The 14,019-nt window shown below is 38.1% G+C and overlaps 1 protein-coding gene across 2 annotated transcripts in view; it reads right to left on the reverse strand.

Annotated features, from left to right (window-relative positions):
* ZNF385D (zinc finger protein 385D) overlaps positions 1-14,019 on the reverse strand; it is a gene marked incomplete at its 5' end in the record, with an annotated part of 434,342 nt that overhangs the window by 127,128 nt on the left and 293,195 nt on the right. For both annotated transcript variants that reach the window (XM_080639318.1, XM_080639317.1), the window contains one exon: positions 11,404-11,546. In XM_080639318.1, coding sequence (XP_080495444.1) covers positions 11,404-11,546 — 143 coding nt within the window. The remainder of the gene's footprint in view (positions 1-11,403; positions 11,547-14,019) is intronic.

Consider the following 14,019-nt stretch of genomic DNA (forward strand, 5'->3'; position numbering starts at 1 on the left):
CTAGTATTTTCCAGCCCTTTCACTCCGTACTGCTGCTTCTCTCCCAGACACCAATCTCTAGCATTACTTCCTATTGCCAACAATAGCTTTTGCTGCTTCCCAGAGATGATACTGCCATTTGGGCAGGTGCTGCTATAATAAACTCTGGCATCACACCTGTGATTTATGTTTGTCATCCGAGTCCTAGGAACACCAATAATGTAATGGGTTGGATCCACTAGTAAATCAGTACATTTCAAACACAAAATGCCAGTAAGGTGATGGACATTTCTCCACCCACTTCCAGCTCCCACAAGCACAGCACCTTAAAAATTTTCCTTAGACTTCTACTGCTTATGACCAAGTCATAGTTCATATGGTCCCATCTATTTCTACTACTCTGGATGCCCCATGTATCTCCCTTACTTGGATATATTAGGCACCATCTAGAGAAGGGGATGAGGAAACTCAAATTACTTCATTAGTTGTTGAAACAAACAAACTCTCCTGCCAATTCCATCCAGTTCAGCATGTTAACTCATGGAAGGCTATCACATGCCAAGGCAACACATTTGGCTTAAGAACTTCCTAAAACATACCTCACTCGAGGCATAGTCTGGCAAGTGTGGCTTTATCTGTTTTCTGTTCTTTTGCTTTTCCACAAGCTGTCAGAGAAAAGCTATAGGAAAAGATAATGCTTTGGCCTAGTCCTGGCTTTTGTTATTTTGTTATAATCTCATTGCCCTACCTGCTGAAGCTAAAGATGCATAGCATAGGTACATTAGATCAGCTACCTGACTTCTCTTGAGTGTGGACTGCTGAACACAAATTAAAAAGAAAAAACTCTGTAATTAGCTCATACTGTTTAAGAATCCAAAATAGATATCTTTGTCTGATGGACACAGTTCCCTGTACTGTAAACAAAGCATGGACATGACAGACTACAGATAAACCTAGTGGAAAGTGTGCAGGAATAAAGGAAGTAAAGGATGCAGCTTTATACCTTTTCTGGCTTATTGACAAATGTCCCAGGAATAACTTAAAAGTAATATAAATCCCCTAAAATTTTCTTCAAATATTCTCTTCAGAGGGTTCATTTTGTTGAACTGCAGGAAGTCTTGCCATGGCCTCCACTCACTACGCTTGCTCTCTGTGCCATTCAAACATCCCAGCAGTTTCACAGTAAGAAACCAATGAAGGAAACTTCTGTTGGTCAGCTTTCGAGCAGCCTTTACACCACCTCTAGCTGTAATTAAGAATATCTTTCTTACATGTCTTTTTTTTATCTGACATTTTCATTGAGTTATAGACTATTTAGCCTTCTGTTGTGAGTCATTTAGACAGTTTACATTTAATTCTAAACATGATTGCTTTTGTTGTGTAATAAAAAGACGCAATTATATTTTTTTTGATTCTGATAAAAATACTATGCAAGTGTAATAAGCAATCTAAAATGTTTTATTCATGATATCATAAAACATTTAATTCTGGACAAAATATAATGTTTGATAGGAAACCGTTGATTTGTACTCTTTTATATAGTAAGAATTTGATATGCCTCTATTTTATATAAACCAACGTATTTAAAAGAGAAACACTGATTTCCTGAGAGATACGAACTTATATACTATTTTTTTATGAATTATTTTGATTACTAATTTAATCTGTATGAATATTTACACAGTGTCACTTCAAGCATTCAGAGCCAAAGGAAAGATGCCAGGAAAAACAGTAGTTGCATGACAATCTGGAGTTCTACAGTCAAGTCTACTGCACAAGTCCCATATACAACCTTAGGAGATTTTCTTCCGTTATTAAAAAGAAAAAAGTTAGGATAAAATAAATTAGACGGGACATGGACATTACAGAAATATCCCATCAGAGACTGCATCAATGACTCCAGATAAATAAGTTCTTCAGCATGTGCCGTTTATCAGCTCAAACTACTGACTAAAAGGAATGGCAAAGAGTGAGCGCCAAATCTTTTCATTACCATAAAGGATAAAAGTGAGTCTCGTTGAGGACAAATTCTTGAATAACATAGCACTGCTACTGCATGCTATGAATAAGCAATTAAGAAGGTAATTGTGCTTAGGAATGTATTTACTGTGTGTAAAATTACCTGTCATGCAAACTCATTTTTTTCAACAGACAAACTCTTTTTTCAACAGACATCTTTGAAATTCCTAAGAAGAACGAACCGCAGGTTGTACAAGAAACATCAGTAAATAGTTACTCAGCAAGATTAGCAGCACAAACATGCCTAAGGCTAGGAAAGATCCGTGCCTTATTTTAAATCTTTTCAAATGTCTGTCTCACAACAGAAATAATACTGATTTCAGAATTTTATCACTTTTTTCCTCCTCACACTCCTGTAATCAAATAATTGCTTTAAAGTAATTCCTTTTCACTTTAATTGCATCTTTTTGCAAAGCAGGTTAATAACCATCTATATTTAAATTGTAGACTTTATGAGTTATACTTATTATGCAACCCATTAAAGTTTTATAGTCTTTGCAGAATAAAATAATCATTGATCTTTTTCAACTGAGCGCTATTAAGACAAAAGGTATAAACATCAACAAATTAAAACATTATTTAAAATGCTTTACAAAATGCTTTATAAAATTTAGTTTTAAGTAATTCCACTCATCAAGATTTAACAAATTTGAAGAGTACTTAATTTAATTTCCTTTATGAGAATGTTTTGCATGTAAAGCAAAAGCCTGATGGACCCTCAGTCTTCAGTAAAGGCTGTGCTATTGCTTTTGCCTTGGATACTATGACTTTCCAACAGCAAGCTGTCTGTCAGTGCACTGTGCAGTGCCCTTCAGCAAATGTGTAAGGCAGGATGAGATAGCTCAGAAAGTCTATTGTTTTGGTATTAGTAACTGTCAGTTAAACAAACAAGCATGTAAGATATTTAGATCCTATTGATTGTTTTAACAATAACAAGAAACCAATAAAGTAAAAACAAAACAAAGCTTGCTATGCATCAGTTTCAGGTATGTGGAGCTCCCTGTCTACAGATCATGTGGAACCTACAACACTGCTCACAAAAATGCCTTCATGATAAGGGGGCTCAAGCACCTCCCATACAAAGACAGGCTGAGAAAGTTGGGGCTGCTCAGCCTGGAGAAGAGAAGCTGCATGGAGACCTCATAGCAGCCTTCTAGTATCTGAAGGGGGCCTACAAGGATGCTGAGAGGGACTCTTCATCAGGGACTAATGATAGGACAAGGGGCAATGGGTTTAAACTAAAACGGGAAATTCAGGTTAGATATAAGGAAGAAGCTCTTTACTTCTGTGTGGTGAGGCACTGGAACAGGTTGCCCAGAGAAGTGGTAAATGCTCCATCCCTGGCAATGTTCAAGGCCAGGCTGGACAAAGCCTTGGGTGACATGGCCTAGTGTGAGGCATCCTGGCCCATGGCAGCAAAGCTAGAACTTAAGGTCCTTTCCAGCGCAAACCATTCTATGATTCTACAACCTAGTGTATGAACATTTATCTAATAGTGTAGTCATGAGCTTATACAAACAGGATGCTTCTGCCTCAGACCTTTTCAGTTAATTATGGACATGAAAATTAGTGGAGGCTAGTTAGAAGTCCACCCATTCTTACATGGCAAAAGAAACAGCACAAATGCCTGTTCTTCAGCCGTAAGGTGCTGACTGACTGGAGAGTGAAATACTGCTAGACAAATCCTAAAGAAGCTGTGAGCTATCAGACAGATGGTGGAAGTACACATGCTATATGCTCAGCATGTGCGAAGAACAACATCCTACCCATGCCCACAAAGCAAATACAATCCGCAGGTAGCAATTGCCAAATGACCACCAGAAAGACATCTGTGAGGACCTTGAATAAGGCCACCAAGCTGAATTCCAACAGAGATGGTAGCTGGAGAAGGCCCAACATATGTGATGAGTTCCATATACACATACTGGAAATACATCTTCAGGATCAATCAAAACAGACTTACCAAAGACACACATAAAACTGGGCAGCAACTAGGAAACAGGTATGGTTGGTTAGTTTACAACCACGTTACAACTACAGAGATGAATTCAAGGATAGGTATCACAATGTTCAGCAAGGTGAAATGACATAAACTTAGTCTATTTTAATATAGTCTTAACATTTGCTTCCCCAGGAGAATGTGCATCCTAGAAACCTGAATTTATACCGAAACCCATCACAGAAGGTTGAAACACCCTTGATACAAATTTAATTTAAATAAAAATAAAACTTTATAATGGATTTTTTTTATTATATCTACCCATTTGCGCCCATGAGCGAGCTCCTCTAAGCTCTCAAGACTGCAGTATTCTATGTGGAAAGGGGTGACAGCTGCTCATCATAAGCATAGGAGACTGCTAATTCCCTAATTGGAACATAATCCAAAAAATGGTCGAATAAGTTATGAAGAATCAGAGAATGGGTTGGGTTGGAAAGGACCTTTAAAGATCATCTAGCCCAACCCCATTGCCATGGGACCAATAAAAGCAATTCTAAAACCAGGGCACAAAGTGCTGCTAAAATATAAGGTAATGCTAAAAGAAATATAAGAAGCAAACTTTTGTTGATATCTGGTTTGAAACTTGAAGGAATCTCAGTTGTAAGTTGCAAGCAGAGGCCAAAACTTTTTAGAGGAGATTGCAAAGGAGGTTGCAAAGGGATTAAGGCTAGATTTAGTAAGATGATCCTTAACAATGCATCAAGCCCAAAACAAATAAAAGCAATCATTCTGTAGACAACTCCTAGGGAGCTGAGACACTACTCCCCAGTCACTCTTCAGTGGAAAAACAACAGTCATACAACGACAGGCAACCATGGGAAAGTTACCTGACGGTTGCAGGAACATTCATTTATACACAGTCTGAATATGAGCTCTGTTCCCTGTTTGTGACAAAGATCATAGACCATATATAAGAACAGGCAGACAGAGCATTCCTGGAGATCTGCATCCACCCAGAAATGACCCAAAACTGGAAAACCACAAAGAATTTCACCATGTCTCCTGAGCTGTGAACACTTCCTCTGCAGCAGAGAATCAGAGATTTACTGCTATTTCAAACAGAGCCCAGGGTGTAGATTAAGGATTTATATGTACAGCAAATAAATCTGGCCAATTCAAACAACTGAATATTTCATACTGATGTTGATTCGTTCCTGTTTTGCAAGCACCAAATAAAAACATCTTAATTGCCAGAATTTTCTTGTTTGCTCATTGTCTAATCCCTCTTTTTCCCCTGCAGACTTCTTAATTATATGTCCTGGCCAGTGATGAAAATATTATTATAATACAGAATTCCTGAACCCAAGCATTATTTTTGCAGCCTTCCCTATTTTGAAAAATATTCAGCTAAACAGCACTAGAGATATAGACCATAAAGAAGAGCAGAGCTACCTTACAGCTCAATTGCAGTGCTATGGAAAGGAAAAGAGCAAATCAAACCCCTCTGCTTCTAGACACGTGTGAATGAGCAGCCATGCAAGGAATAACCCCAGCAGCAATAATCCCTGTTTACTGATAAATTAACAATTTGGTGCAGTACAGTTCTCCACCTGATAAAGGTCCTTCTCATGGAAATAACAAAATCAGCACAGACTATTTTTACTGCCAAGTTCTTCTATATAGGCAGTATTCCACTTTGATTCACATGAAACTGAGGCCATTGTGTTGTCGCCCGACAATCCTCTTCTAGAAACAAAGCATTCTGACAGCATGTCATCACTACTGAACTTTAAAGGATTGTATATGATGTGGAAAGGTAGTCTCGTTATGCTCCTCTGCTCAATTAAGTCAGAAAACATAGAACAAAACCATTGTGTAGAGATACAGAAAACCACTGGGTTTATTTTGTGAATTTCAGGCTGCTAATGTTTAGAAAAACTAACATGTATTTCAGATTCCTCCTCCACGCTTCACTATCAAAAGTTACATCTTATTCATAACATCCAGAAAATTGGCACACCATTTCTGCAGCATGTATCTCTCTTCTAGATAAAAAAAACTATCTGGGACAAAAGCCTAAGGAAAAGTTTTTTAAAATGTCTTCTGGCAGCTTTTTGACAGGTTTTTCTCCACATTTCCTGGCATAAACTTCCCAGAAATACTTGTCAGCAAGCAGGTTTTCTACACTGTTTCTTTCAGTTGTCTGGACACAATGGGAGAAGAGTGCATTCCCCAACCAACCACAAACTCCGTATGAGCTAGCTCAGTGATTATTAGCAGGCCAGGCAGAGCCTGACAGCAAGACCAAAGCAGTGAGAAAAACAGCTCCCCGTGAAACAAGCCAGCCATAATTTCCTGCCACCAATACCTACAAACAAAAGCTTTGCCTCTGTAAATGGAGAATGCAGCCTTTGTGCTGCCCTGGAAGCTGCTAGCATGTTGTACAGGCTGGTTTTTGAGAAGCAAGGGGTACTACACTGGTACCCTAACCCAAGCTTCTGCTGGAGCCTGAGACTTCAATATTGCACCTGGGGCTACTGGTGTCAAGGAAGCAAACAGCAAAAATCAGGGGACTGAACAAGGATTACTACAGGATCATGAAAAAGAAATGTATGTAGAGTAATAGTTCAGTTTAGTGCAGTTCTGACATTGCCACTGCTCTTCCAAGTCATACATTTCTAGTCTATGTTTTTATCATGTTTCTTTCCAAAGGATACTTCCTTGGAAACTTGGGAAACTTTTCATTGGCAACAAGGGGAGATCAGGCATTCACATGGAGTTAGGATGGAGTTTTTCAAGCAACAACCCTATTTCTGCTTGCAAGCACTTACTCATATCTTCAACACTGTGGACCTTTTCCTACAGTCTACAAAGTGTAATCTATTTTTTAGATTTTTTTCAGAAAAATGGTCAGCATATCCTTCAGAGAATAAATGGACAAGGAGTGGAATGCACTCTCTGATTTTCCGCCTAGTAACAGCAAAACTCCCGGATTTGTAAACTCAATTCTGTCTCTCAAGAAGATGAAATATGTAACTCTGAGAGCTTCAGAAATAAGCAAAACTTGGCTTCTGATACACCTGTGCTTTGAGGATGATGGGATTTGGAGACCATGAAAGAGATCTGAGGTTTTTTAATATGGAAGGATCACTTACAGCTGACACTGATGTCTAGCAAAATGAAGCATTTCCTTTTAGCCAGGGACTCTATAAATGCAAATGTTTTCCTACAAGTTAATTAACTTCTAGACTTCGATGCTTTGTAAACCAACCACTGGCTCATGAACAGAAACACTACATATGCACATTCATATGCACCCATGGACCAGCACATATTCAATACAACTGCTAAAGCTTTGTTTCTCTAAGAACCAGTTATAAGAAGCACACAGACTTAGAGCGTCTCAATTTGAAGATGAAAAAGCAGTATACAAAATGTTTGCTAAATGATCCCAAACATTTTTCAATAGACAGTTTATTTTTCTATTCCTCTGACAATCTTCAAATCATATTTTAAAAGGCTACATAAGCATTTTTTAAAGTTGTAGTTTCTTTCATTCATAAAATTTAGCCGTTTAAATCCCATACATTTGATTCATCTTTTTATACCAGATAACCTTGCAATGAACTTGTGACTTTTCAGGGTCTGCACCACTGGGCTGTTTTCAGTTTAAACAGCTGTGTTGTTAAAATTTCTTTTTATATAGGACTTCAGGGTACCCATTTGCTTCACAATTAAGAGCTTAGCACCTACAACTGTTTAGCTAACCAGATTGTTAATGGCTATGTTTGCTTTATACTTTCTTATATAAATAGAAAGAGCTCTTCCTCAAGCAGAACAGTTCAAAGGTTCACATGTTATTTTCCCAGCATTTCTTAGGTTACTCCCTTTACTTCTACCTGTCCTCAGTGTCCAAAGATATTACTGATAAAGGTTTGCACACCCCATGCTATCTCTTGTATTCTCTGAAATCAGTGCTGAATGTTTTCTCCAAAGGCGGCCAGCAAAAACTGAGCTTGCTTTACAGCAAAATCAGCAGTAATAATCTTATGTTTGTAAGAAACTGAAATACAGTGAAAAAATTGTTATAAAATGCGACACCTTAGTATTATTATTTTTGATACTGAAAATCAGTATTTGGTTTTGTTAGTTCTTTTGAATGTGCCTGAAATTCTCCACTGGTTAAGTTACTTTTGCTTTCACCTCTCCTGATATTTCTATACATTTCATCTGAATCCCCAAATACCCTTAAGATTGTCCTTAGATAAAATTAGAAGCTTGATAAATTGGAGCATTCCTCTGTAAACATTCAATGTCAGCACTTCTGTCATCTGATTTCTGAGTGGAATTTAATGTATCAGCTGTGAATGGCTTATGACCTGTCCCAAATGTGGGATTCATCTAACTAAATGCAGATGCAGCTGAGCTGGTCCCTCATTATAGTCAGCAGAGAGCACAGAATCACAGAATGGTTTGGGCTGGGAGGGACCTTAAAGATCATCTAGTTCCAAAGCCCTGCTACGGACAGGGACACCTTCCACTAGACATGGTTCATCAAAGACCTGTCCAAAAGAAGATGAATGGGAACTTTCAGAGTTCACTTACCTCATGCCAAAGTAGACATACAGGTTGCCTGCATTGCAACCAACCTCCTGTATTTTTCTCCACTCAAAAAAGACAAAAATAAAAGGAGAAATTGCCCATTTTCCTCCATTATCTTTTGTGATCTTAGCCTGATTAGCTCAGACGTTCACGCCTGTCAGAACCAAACTCTCAAGTTCAGATTGCCATAAAGAGAGACCACTTTCTTTCCTCTGAAACATGACTGAATTTTTACTGAAGTTTCTCCTTGATCATGCTCCTCTCAAGCAAAGGCTCTTGAATAGTGGCCAGTAAATGGCCAAAACTCTGGACTACATGCTACAAACTCATCAGTTCCTGTGGAACTGTGAGAGGGTCAAGAAGTTTTCAGAAATCCATTTCCCAAGACACAGTCTATGACCTTGATGTTTCAATCAAGGATAAAGCTAAATTATCAAAAGAATGTCCAGTTCAGGTGTTCTTTTACTGATCACCTGCTTGACTTTGGTTTAGCCATAGAACATAAATGCTTTTCTGCTGACACTGCGTAGGACTGTCAATGAATATACAGTATTATCAACAGCTACAATCGTTCATGAGCATGCCTATCTACAAAGATCATTTTTGGGTTAAACACTTGCTTTCTGTCTCACATTCACATACTTGAAGCCCTTGTCAGACACTACCTTCTCCTTAGGCTGATTATGCTGAGCAGCAGCTGATGTGTACCCAAAAGATTTGCCAGCTTGGAAAGAACTGGAAATACGCAGAACTTCTCAGCTAGCCTACATGTTTGGAGGATGCCATTAACCAGTTCTGTCATATGAGCTAAACATAGCAGCGTTCAATAATACACCGTTCAGAATGGAAATGGGAACACTGAGGATGATGCTGCATGTCAGCATACATGACAAGAAGGCAAAGGTCACATTGCAAGGCGAAGACTACGAGCAGCAAAGCAGGTGACAGCAGCTCTGATTATAGCATCCTCACATTCAGGACTGACATATTCATCAAAGGTGGATTTGACAGATGGCCACACATCACAGGAAGCAGTTCTTTGCATGGGAACAAAGTTCAGAGTGCTGTTAAAAAGGGGCTGCTAGTCTCATTCTTGAAACGTAGGCTCAGTTTACTGAAAAACTGAAGAGGGAAGAAGTCCGTAAAATCCAACTACAGTGCTTATACCAAATGATATACTACTAAGATGATGTTCAGGAAAAACAGGGTTTGGAAGGAGTCTATTTTTACTTTCTTACTTACAAATTAATATGAGCACACCTTCTATTCCTCCCCCCTCCCCCAAAATACCTGTAGGGTAAAATCAGCCATTGTAAGAAAAAAAACACCAGCAAATATATGGAAGAACAGAAGCTTATCAACTATTTATTAAAATCCATCATTAAAATTGCATTTGCATTGTGCAGAGTTAACCAATTAGCAAAACAATCAAACTCTAAACTATGGAAAATCCTGAAAGGAAACCTCCATAAATCTAATAGTCAATTTCTAAAAATTCAGCTGGCCTACTGCATTAAATATAAACAGTGATCACAAAGCAAAACTGGTGAAAATCCCTCCCCTAAAGCATTCTGAACAAGTCTGAGTTATCAGTAACTTGATTAAAACCACTACTGTTTGAAATTCTGCTGTAGACCTATATAAAGTTTAAAATTTTATAGTTTCTTTATAATAATAATTCTTTGACATTGTTTCTGAGCATTTTAAGACTTGCAGCTTATAGTTTCTCTGATCTCTATTAATGCTGTTAATTGCCTGAATTTAAGACTGCATAAATACTTTTTACAATTAGTTCATTTTAATTACTTGAAAGTAAAATGAATATCCATAAAAGGTAAATAATTTAACATTTAATTATGGGAATTTGCTATTGATTACTAAAATTTGCTTTTAAAATGGGCATGTTCTTTTACTACTGGCAATTACTATAATTAAGGTTTTCATATGTTAATTAGAATTGTTTTGGCATGGCAAATTCTACCCCTTTCTGTCTCTCAAAATAGGTAAGCGCGCACATTTTTTTTTCCCCTATATCTAGTAAATGTACACAAGGAAAAGGACTTTCCAGAATACCTTCAAATTAAAAAGAGGCATAATTCTATCAAGTCAAAATAAGCATAAAAACAATACAGACTTTTTTTTTTTTTTTTTTAAAGCATTAAATATCTCATCCAGAAACAGGAAAATTGAAACATTCATGACAAATGTCAGTAAAATAATGAAAATACTTAAGGGCAAATAAGATTTCTATAATCACAGTATGACTAAATAAAAAAAAAATATTAAAGAAATAACTAACCTTGTTTTAACCTAAAGCATGAGAAACAACATAACCTAACCTGAAAAAATACACTGGACTGTTTGCCAGTTAATAGCTTATATACCAGCTAATGCTGTTCTCATTCTTATTTTAATTGCACCAACAGTCTTATCTTTTGTAGCCCCTCCAATTTATACATTTTAAGTATTTCTCAGGAAGCCTGCTGGAGATGGGATGTAGAATGCCATCAATCTGAGAGTTTCACTCTCTGAGAGATGCAGCAAACTGTAAGCGAGCGAAACTCTGCACATCTTAAATTAAAATGAGAAACTCACAAGCCCTGGGACTGAATATGGCCTGCAACTTTATTGAATGTCACTTGGGATCATATAATTTTTTTCCTCTATATTACTTCTGACTAACACTCAGCTAGGCTTTAATTTATGGCCTAGCAGGGTATCTGAAAGAGCTATTTGGCCCTCAGTAAAGGAGAGGATATTCCAGGTTTAATTGAGTACATAAAATTCTACTTTGTGCCCTCTTGAGTCTTCCATGGAAACTGTGGCTCACCGAGGTATACAGTAACTGTTAGGAGTGTACTTACTGCATTGAAGTTGGGGAAGAGATTGACTGCTGCGGCAGTGTCCAGAGGAAACGGAAGAAATGGTTTAATATCCAGCGACGGCTGCAAAGGTGGAGCAGGAGGACGCACTAGGGCTGGAAGAGCAGGGCTCTGGCATGTACCACCTATGTGTAGAAAGAGACAACCATTCAGCGAGTACTGTGATTAAGGCGAAGACAAAAAAAAAGCCAACCCCAAAAAGAAACAATAAAAAGCCAATACTGGATTAAACAAATACATTTTTATTTGGCCACAAATTATGGCACTACTGAAAAAGAGCACAGTTGCCTTAGTGACAGTTGGTTATAGTTCTTTGCCAGTTAATTGCCTCAGATATCAGTCTACTATTATTCAAAATTAACTAATAATCCATTTCGCTCCCTGGACTATCTGGAATAATATAGTTCAGTGTATGTCTGACTTTCTTTTACAACTTCAGCTAGTCTCATTCTGATATGATTTCAGTGTTTCATCCCAACCCAATTGCTCAACCCTCCAAAGCTTTACAGCTTCAGAGTCAACCTAAACCTCACAAACACAACATACCTTGCTGCCTCAACAGCTGATCAATACAAATCTAAATTCAGAACAGTTTCAGCAGCCACCAAAATCCTGTTTATGGGAAGGTATCGATAAACATTTTCTGCTCTTGCAAGGGATGGAGCTGATTCAGGCTCTGTGCAGCAGAAAGTTCCTGCTGGCTAATGGTACCAGCCATTAGCTCTGTGAGAACATGATGCAAATGAGGAAATCCTCTTGCATACCAATAAGTCACTACCTGTTTGCAGTGAACCCTCTTTTACTTATTTGTTTGTTCCTTGCCACAGCCAGCTAGAAACTGTAAGGATCCAAGCCTGTTCTCGGCTTCCAATGTCTCCCATGTTTTGGTTGCACTCCAAAACATCAATTCCCTGTTAATTAAAGACTACTTGGATCCTAGGAAACTGTTAAAATATGCCAGTGTTCTTCTAAACTGAGAGGCAGGCAGCAGACTGTAAAAACCTGCTTGTAAGAATACAAGAAACATTTTAAAACAAAAAAAAGTAAGGGGAGTTTTACCCCACTAACTGAACAGAGACACAGGCAGACAGATCAACAGAGGGAAGAGAGCCGGAATCTGTCTTTTCCTTTCATGCATACAGACACTTCATTAGACAAGCCGCATACATTCTTTAAAAGACCAAATATAGTCAGAATGATATACAGAATCTCTCTGTATTTGGCCAGCAAATCTGCTAACAAGGTTTGCCATTAAATATGTCTAAATGAGGGCTAACAGCATAGGATTTAATTAAACAGTTGTAACAGATCATCCACAGTTCTGCTTCTAGGTATAAAATCAGCTGGAGCCAAATTTTCAGAGACTGTGTTTTGCCAAATTTCAGGTCCTCTGTGAAAGATTTCACTAAAAATCATTGAAAGGAAAACATTACCCACCAGTAAACTAAAGGTATTGGATGAGGGTTCGCTCCAAGCTCACGTTAGGTTTTGCCATAGAGTAACTGCTGGTTTTGGACTAATTTTTACATTTTCCTCAATTTGAAAGTGTAGCAAATCACTCTTTGAATGCAGCAGCTAAGGATATGAGCAACAGAAAAGCAGAGGGCAAGCAGCTCTGCTTTCCACAGCTCACTATCATAGAATCAAATATTTAATAATTGCGATTGGATTGGCAATTGCTACATTCCCATGGAATTATTACAAAACCAGCATAAAAATAAATTGAACAGGTCAGAATGATGATAGGATAGTGTTGAACATGCCAATCTTATTCTCTCTGAATAGGAAAGACCAATGAAGTAATTTTTTTAAATGCTGGAAATATTTTTTCCTCTCACATATAATGAAGGGAAGAAATCACTCCTACTAATATAAAACTTAATAAGTCTCTGAGTTGCACCTGAGATTGTACAGAATAACAGAAATGCCAAGGTGAGCATTTGCCTGGTAATAGCTAAGAATCTGAAGCAGGTTAAATATCCTACAACTCACAGATGAAAATGCAAACTAGACTGAGAAATATCATCTGTGCCTGGGGACCCACTTCATTGAGTGTATTATCTCCGTGCTATGGAGGAAAGACTCATAGGTTTTGATTACCTAGAGCATCAGCACTGCTATCCCATACTCTCCTAGGATACCATGCTATGAAGGATAAAATATTTCCGTTGTGTGATCCTTCCCTGTGGCATGACTAGGCGCTCACACACCTGCCACTGCCAGCCAGGGCTGCACAGATCATCTGGGGACAAGAACACAGTTTAAATGGAAAAATTCAGCCAGCTCGGCAGGACCTTGGCTGGAACTCACAGCCTCTGGAACAGAGTTTAAAATCTACCACAGTCCTGGCTAGAGTGGCACAGAAAATTAGTATGTTCAGGAGCACAGCTGCTCTCTGTTTTCTCTGGTTTTGCAATAGTGTCAGGCATATCCCTGAACGATGGAGCATGTGATAGGTATCATGAAATCTGAGCTTTTGCTTGAAAGAAATTCTCTAATGTTTATGGCTGCAAAAATTAGCACTTCTTTCCATTGAACATGAGCAGAGATGTAGTCTAGAATTGGCAACAGAAAACCTGAAGCAATGGCAACTGTTTT

Source organism: Psittacula echo (genome assembly GCF_963264785.1).
Source record: "Psittacula echo genome assembly, chromosome: 2".
Lineage (NCBI taxonomy): Eukaryota > Metazoa > Chordata > Aves > Psittaciformes > Psittacidae > Psittacula > Psittacula echo.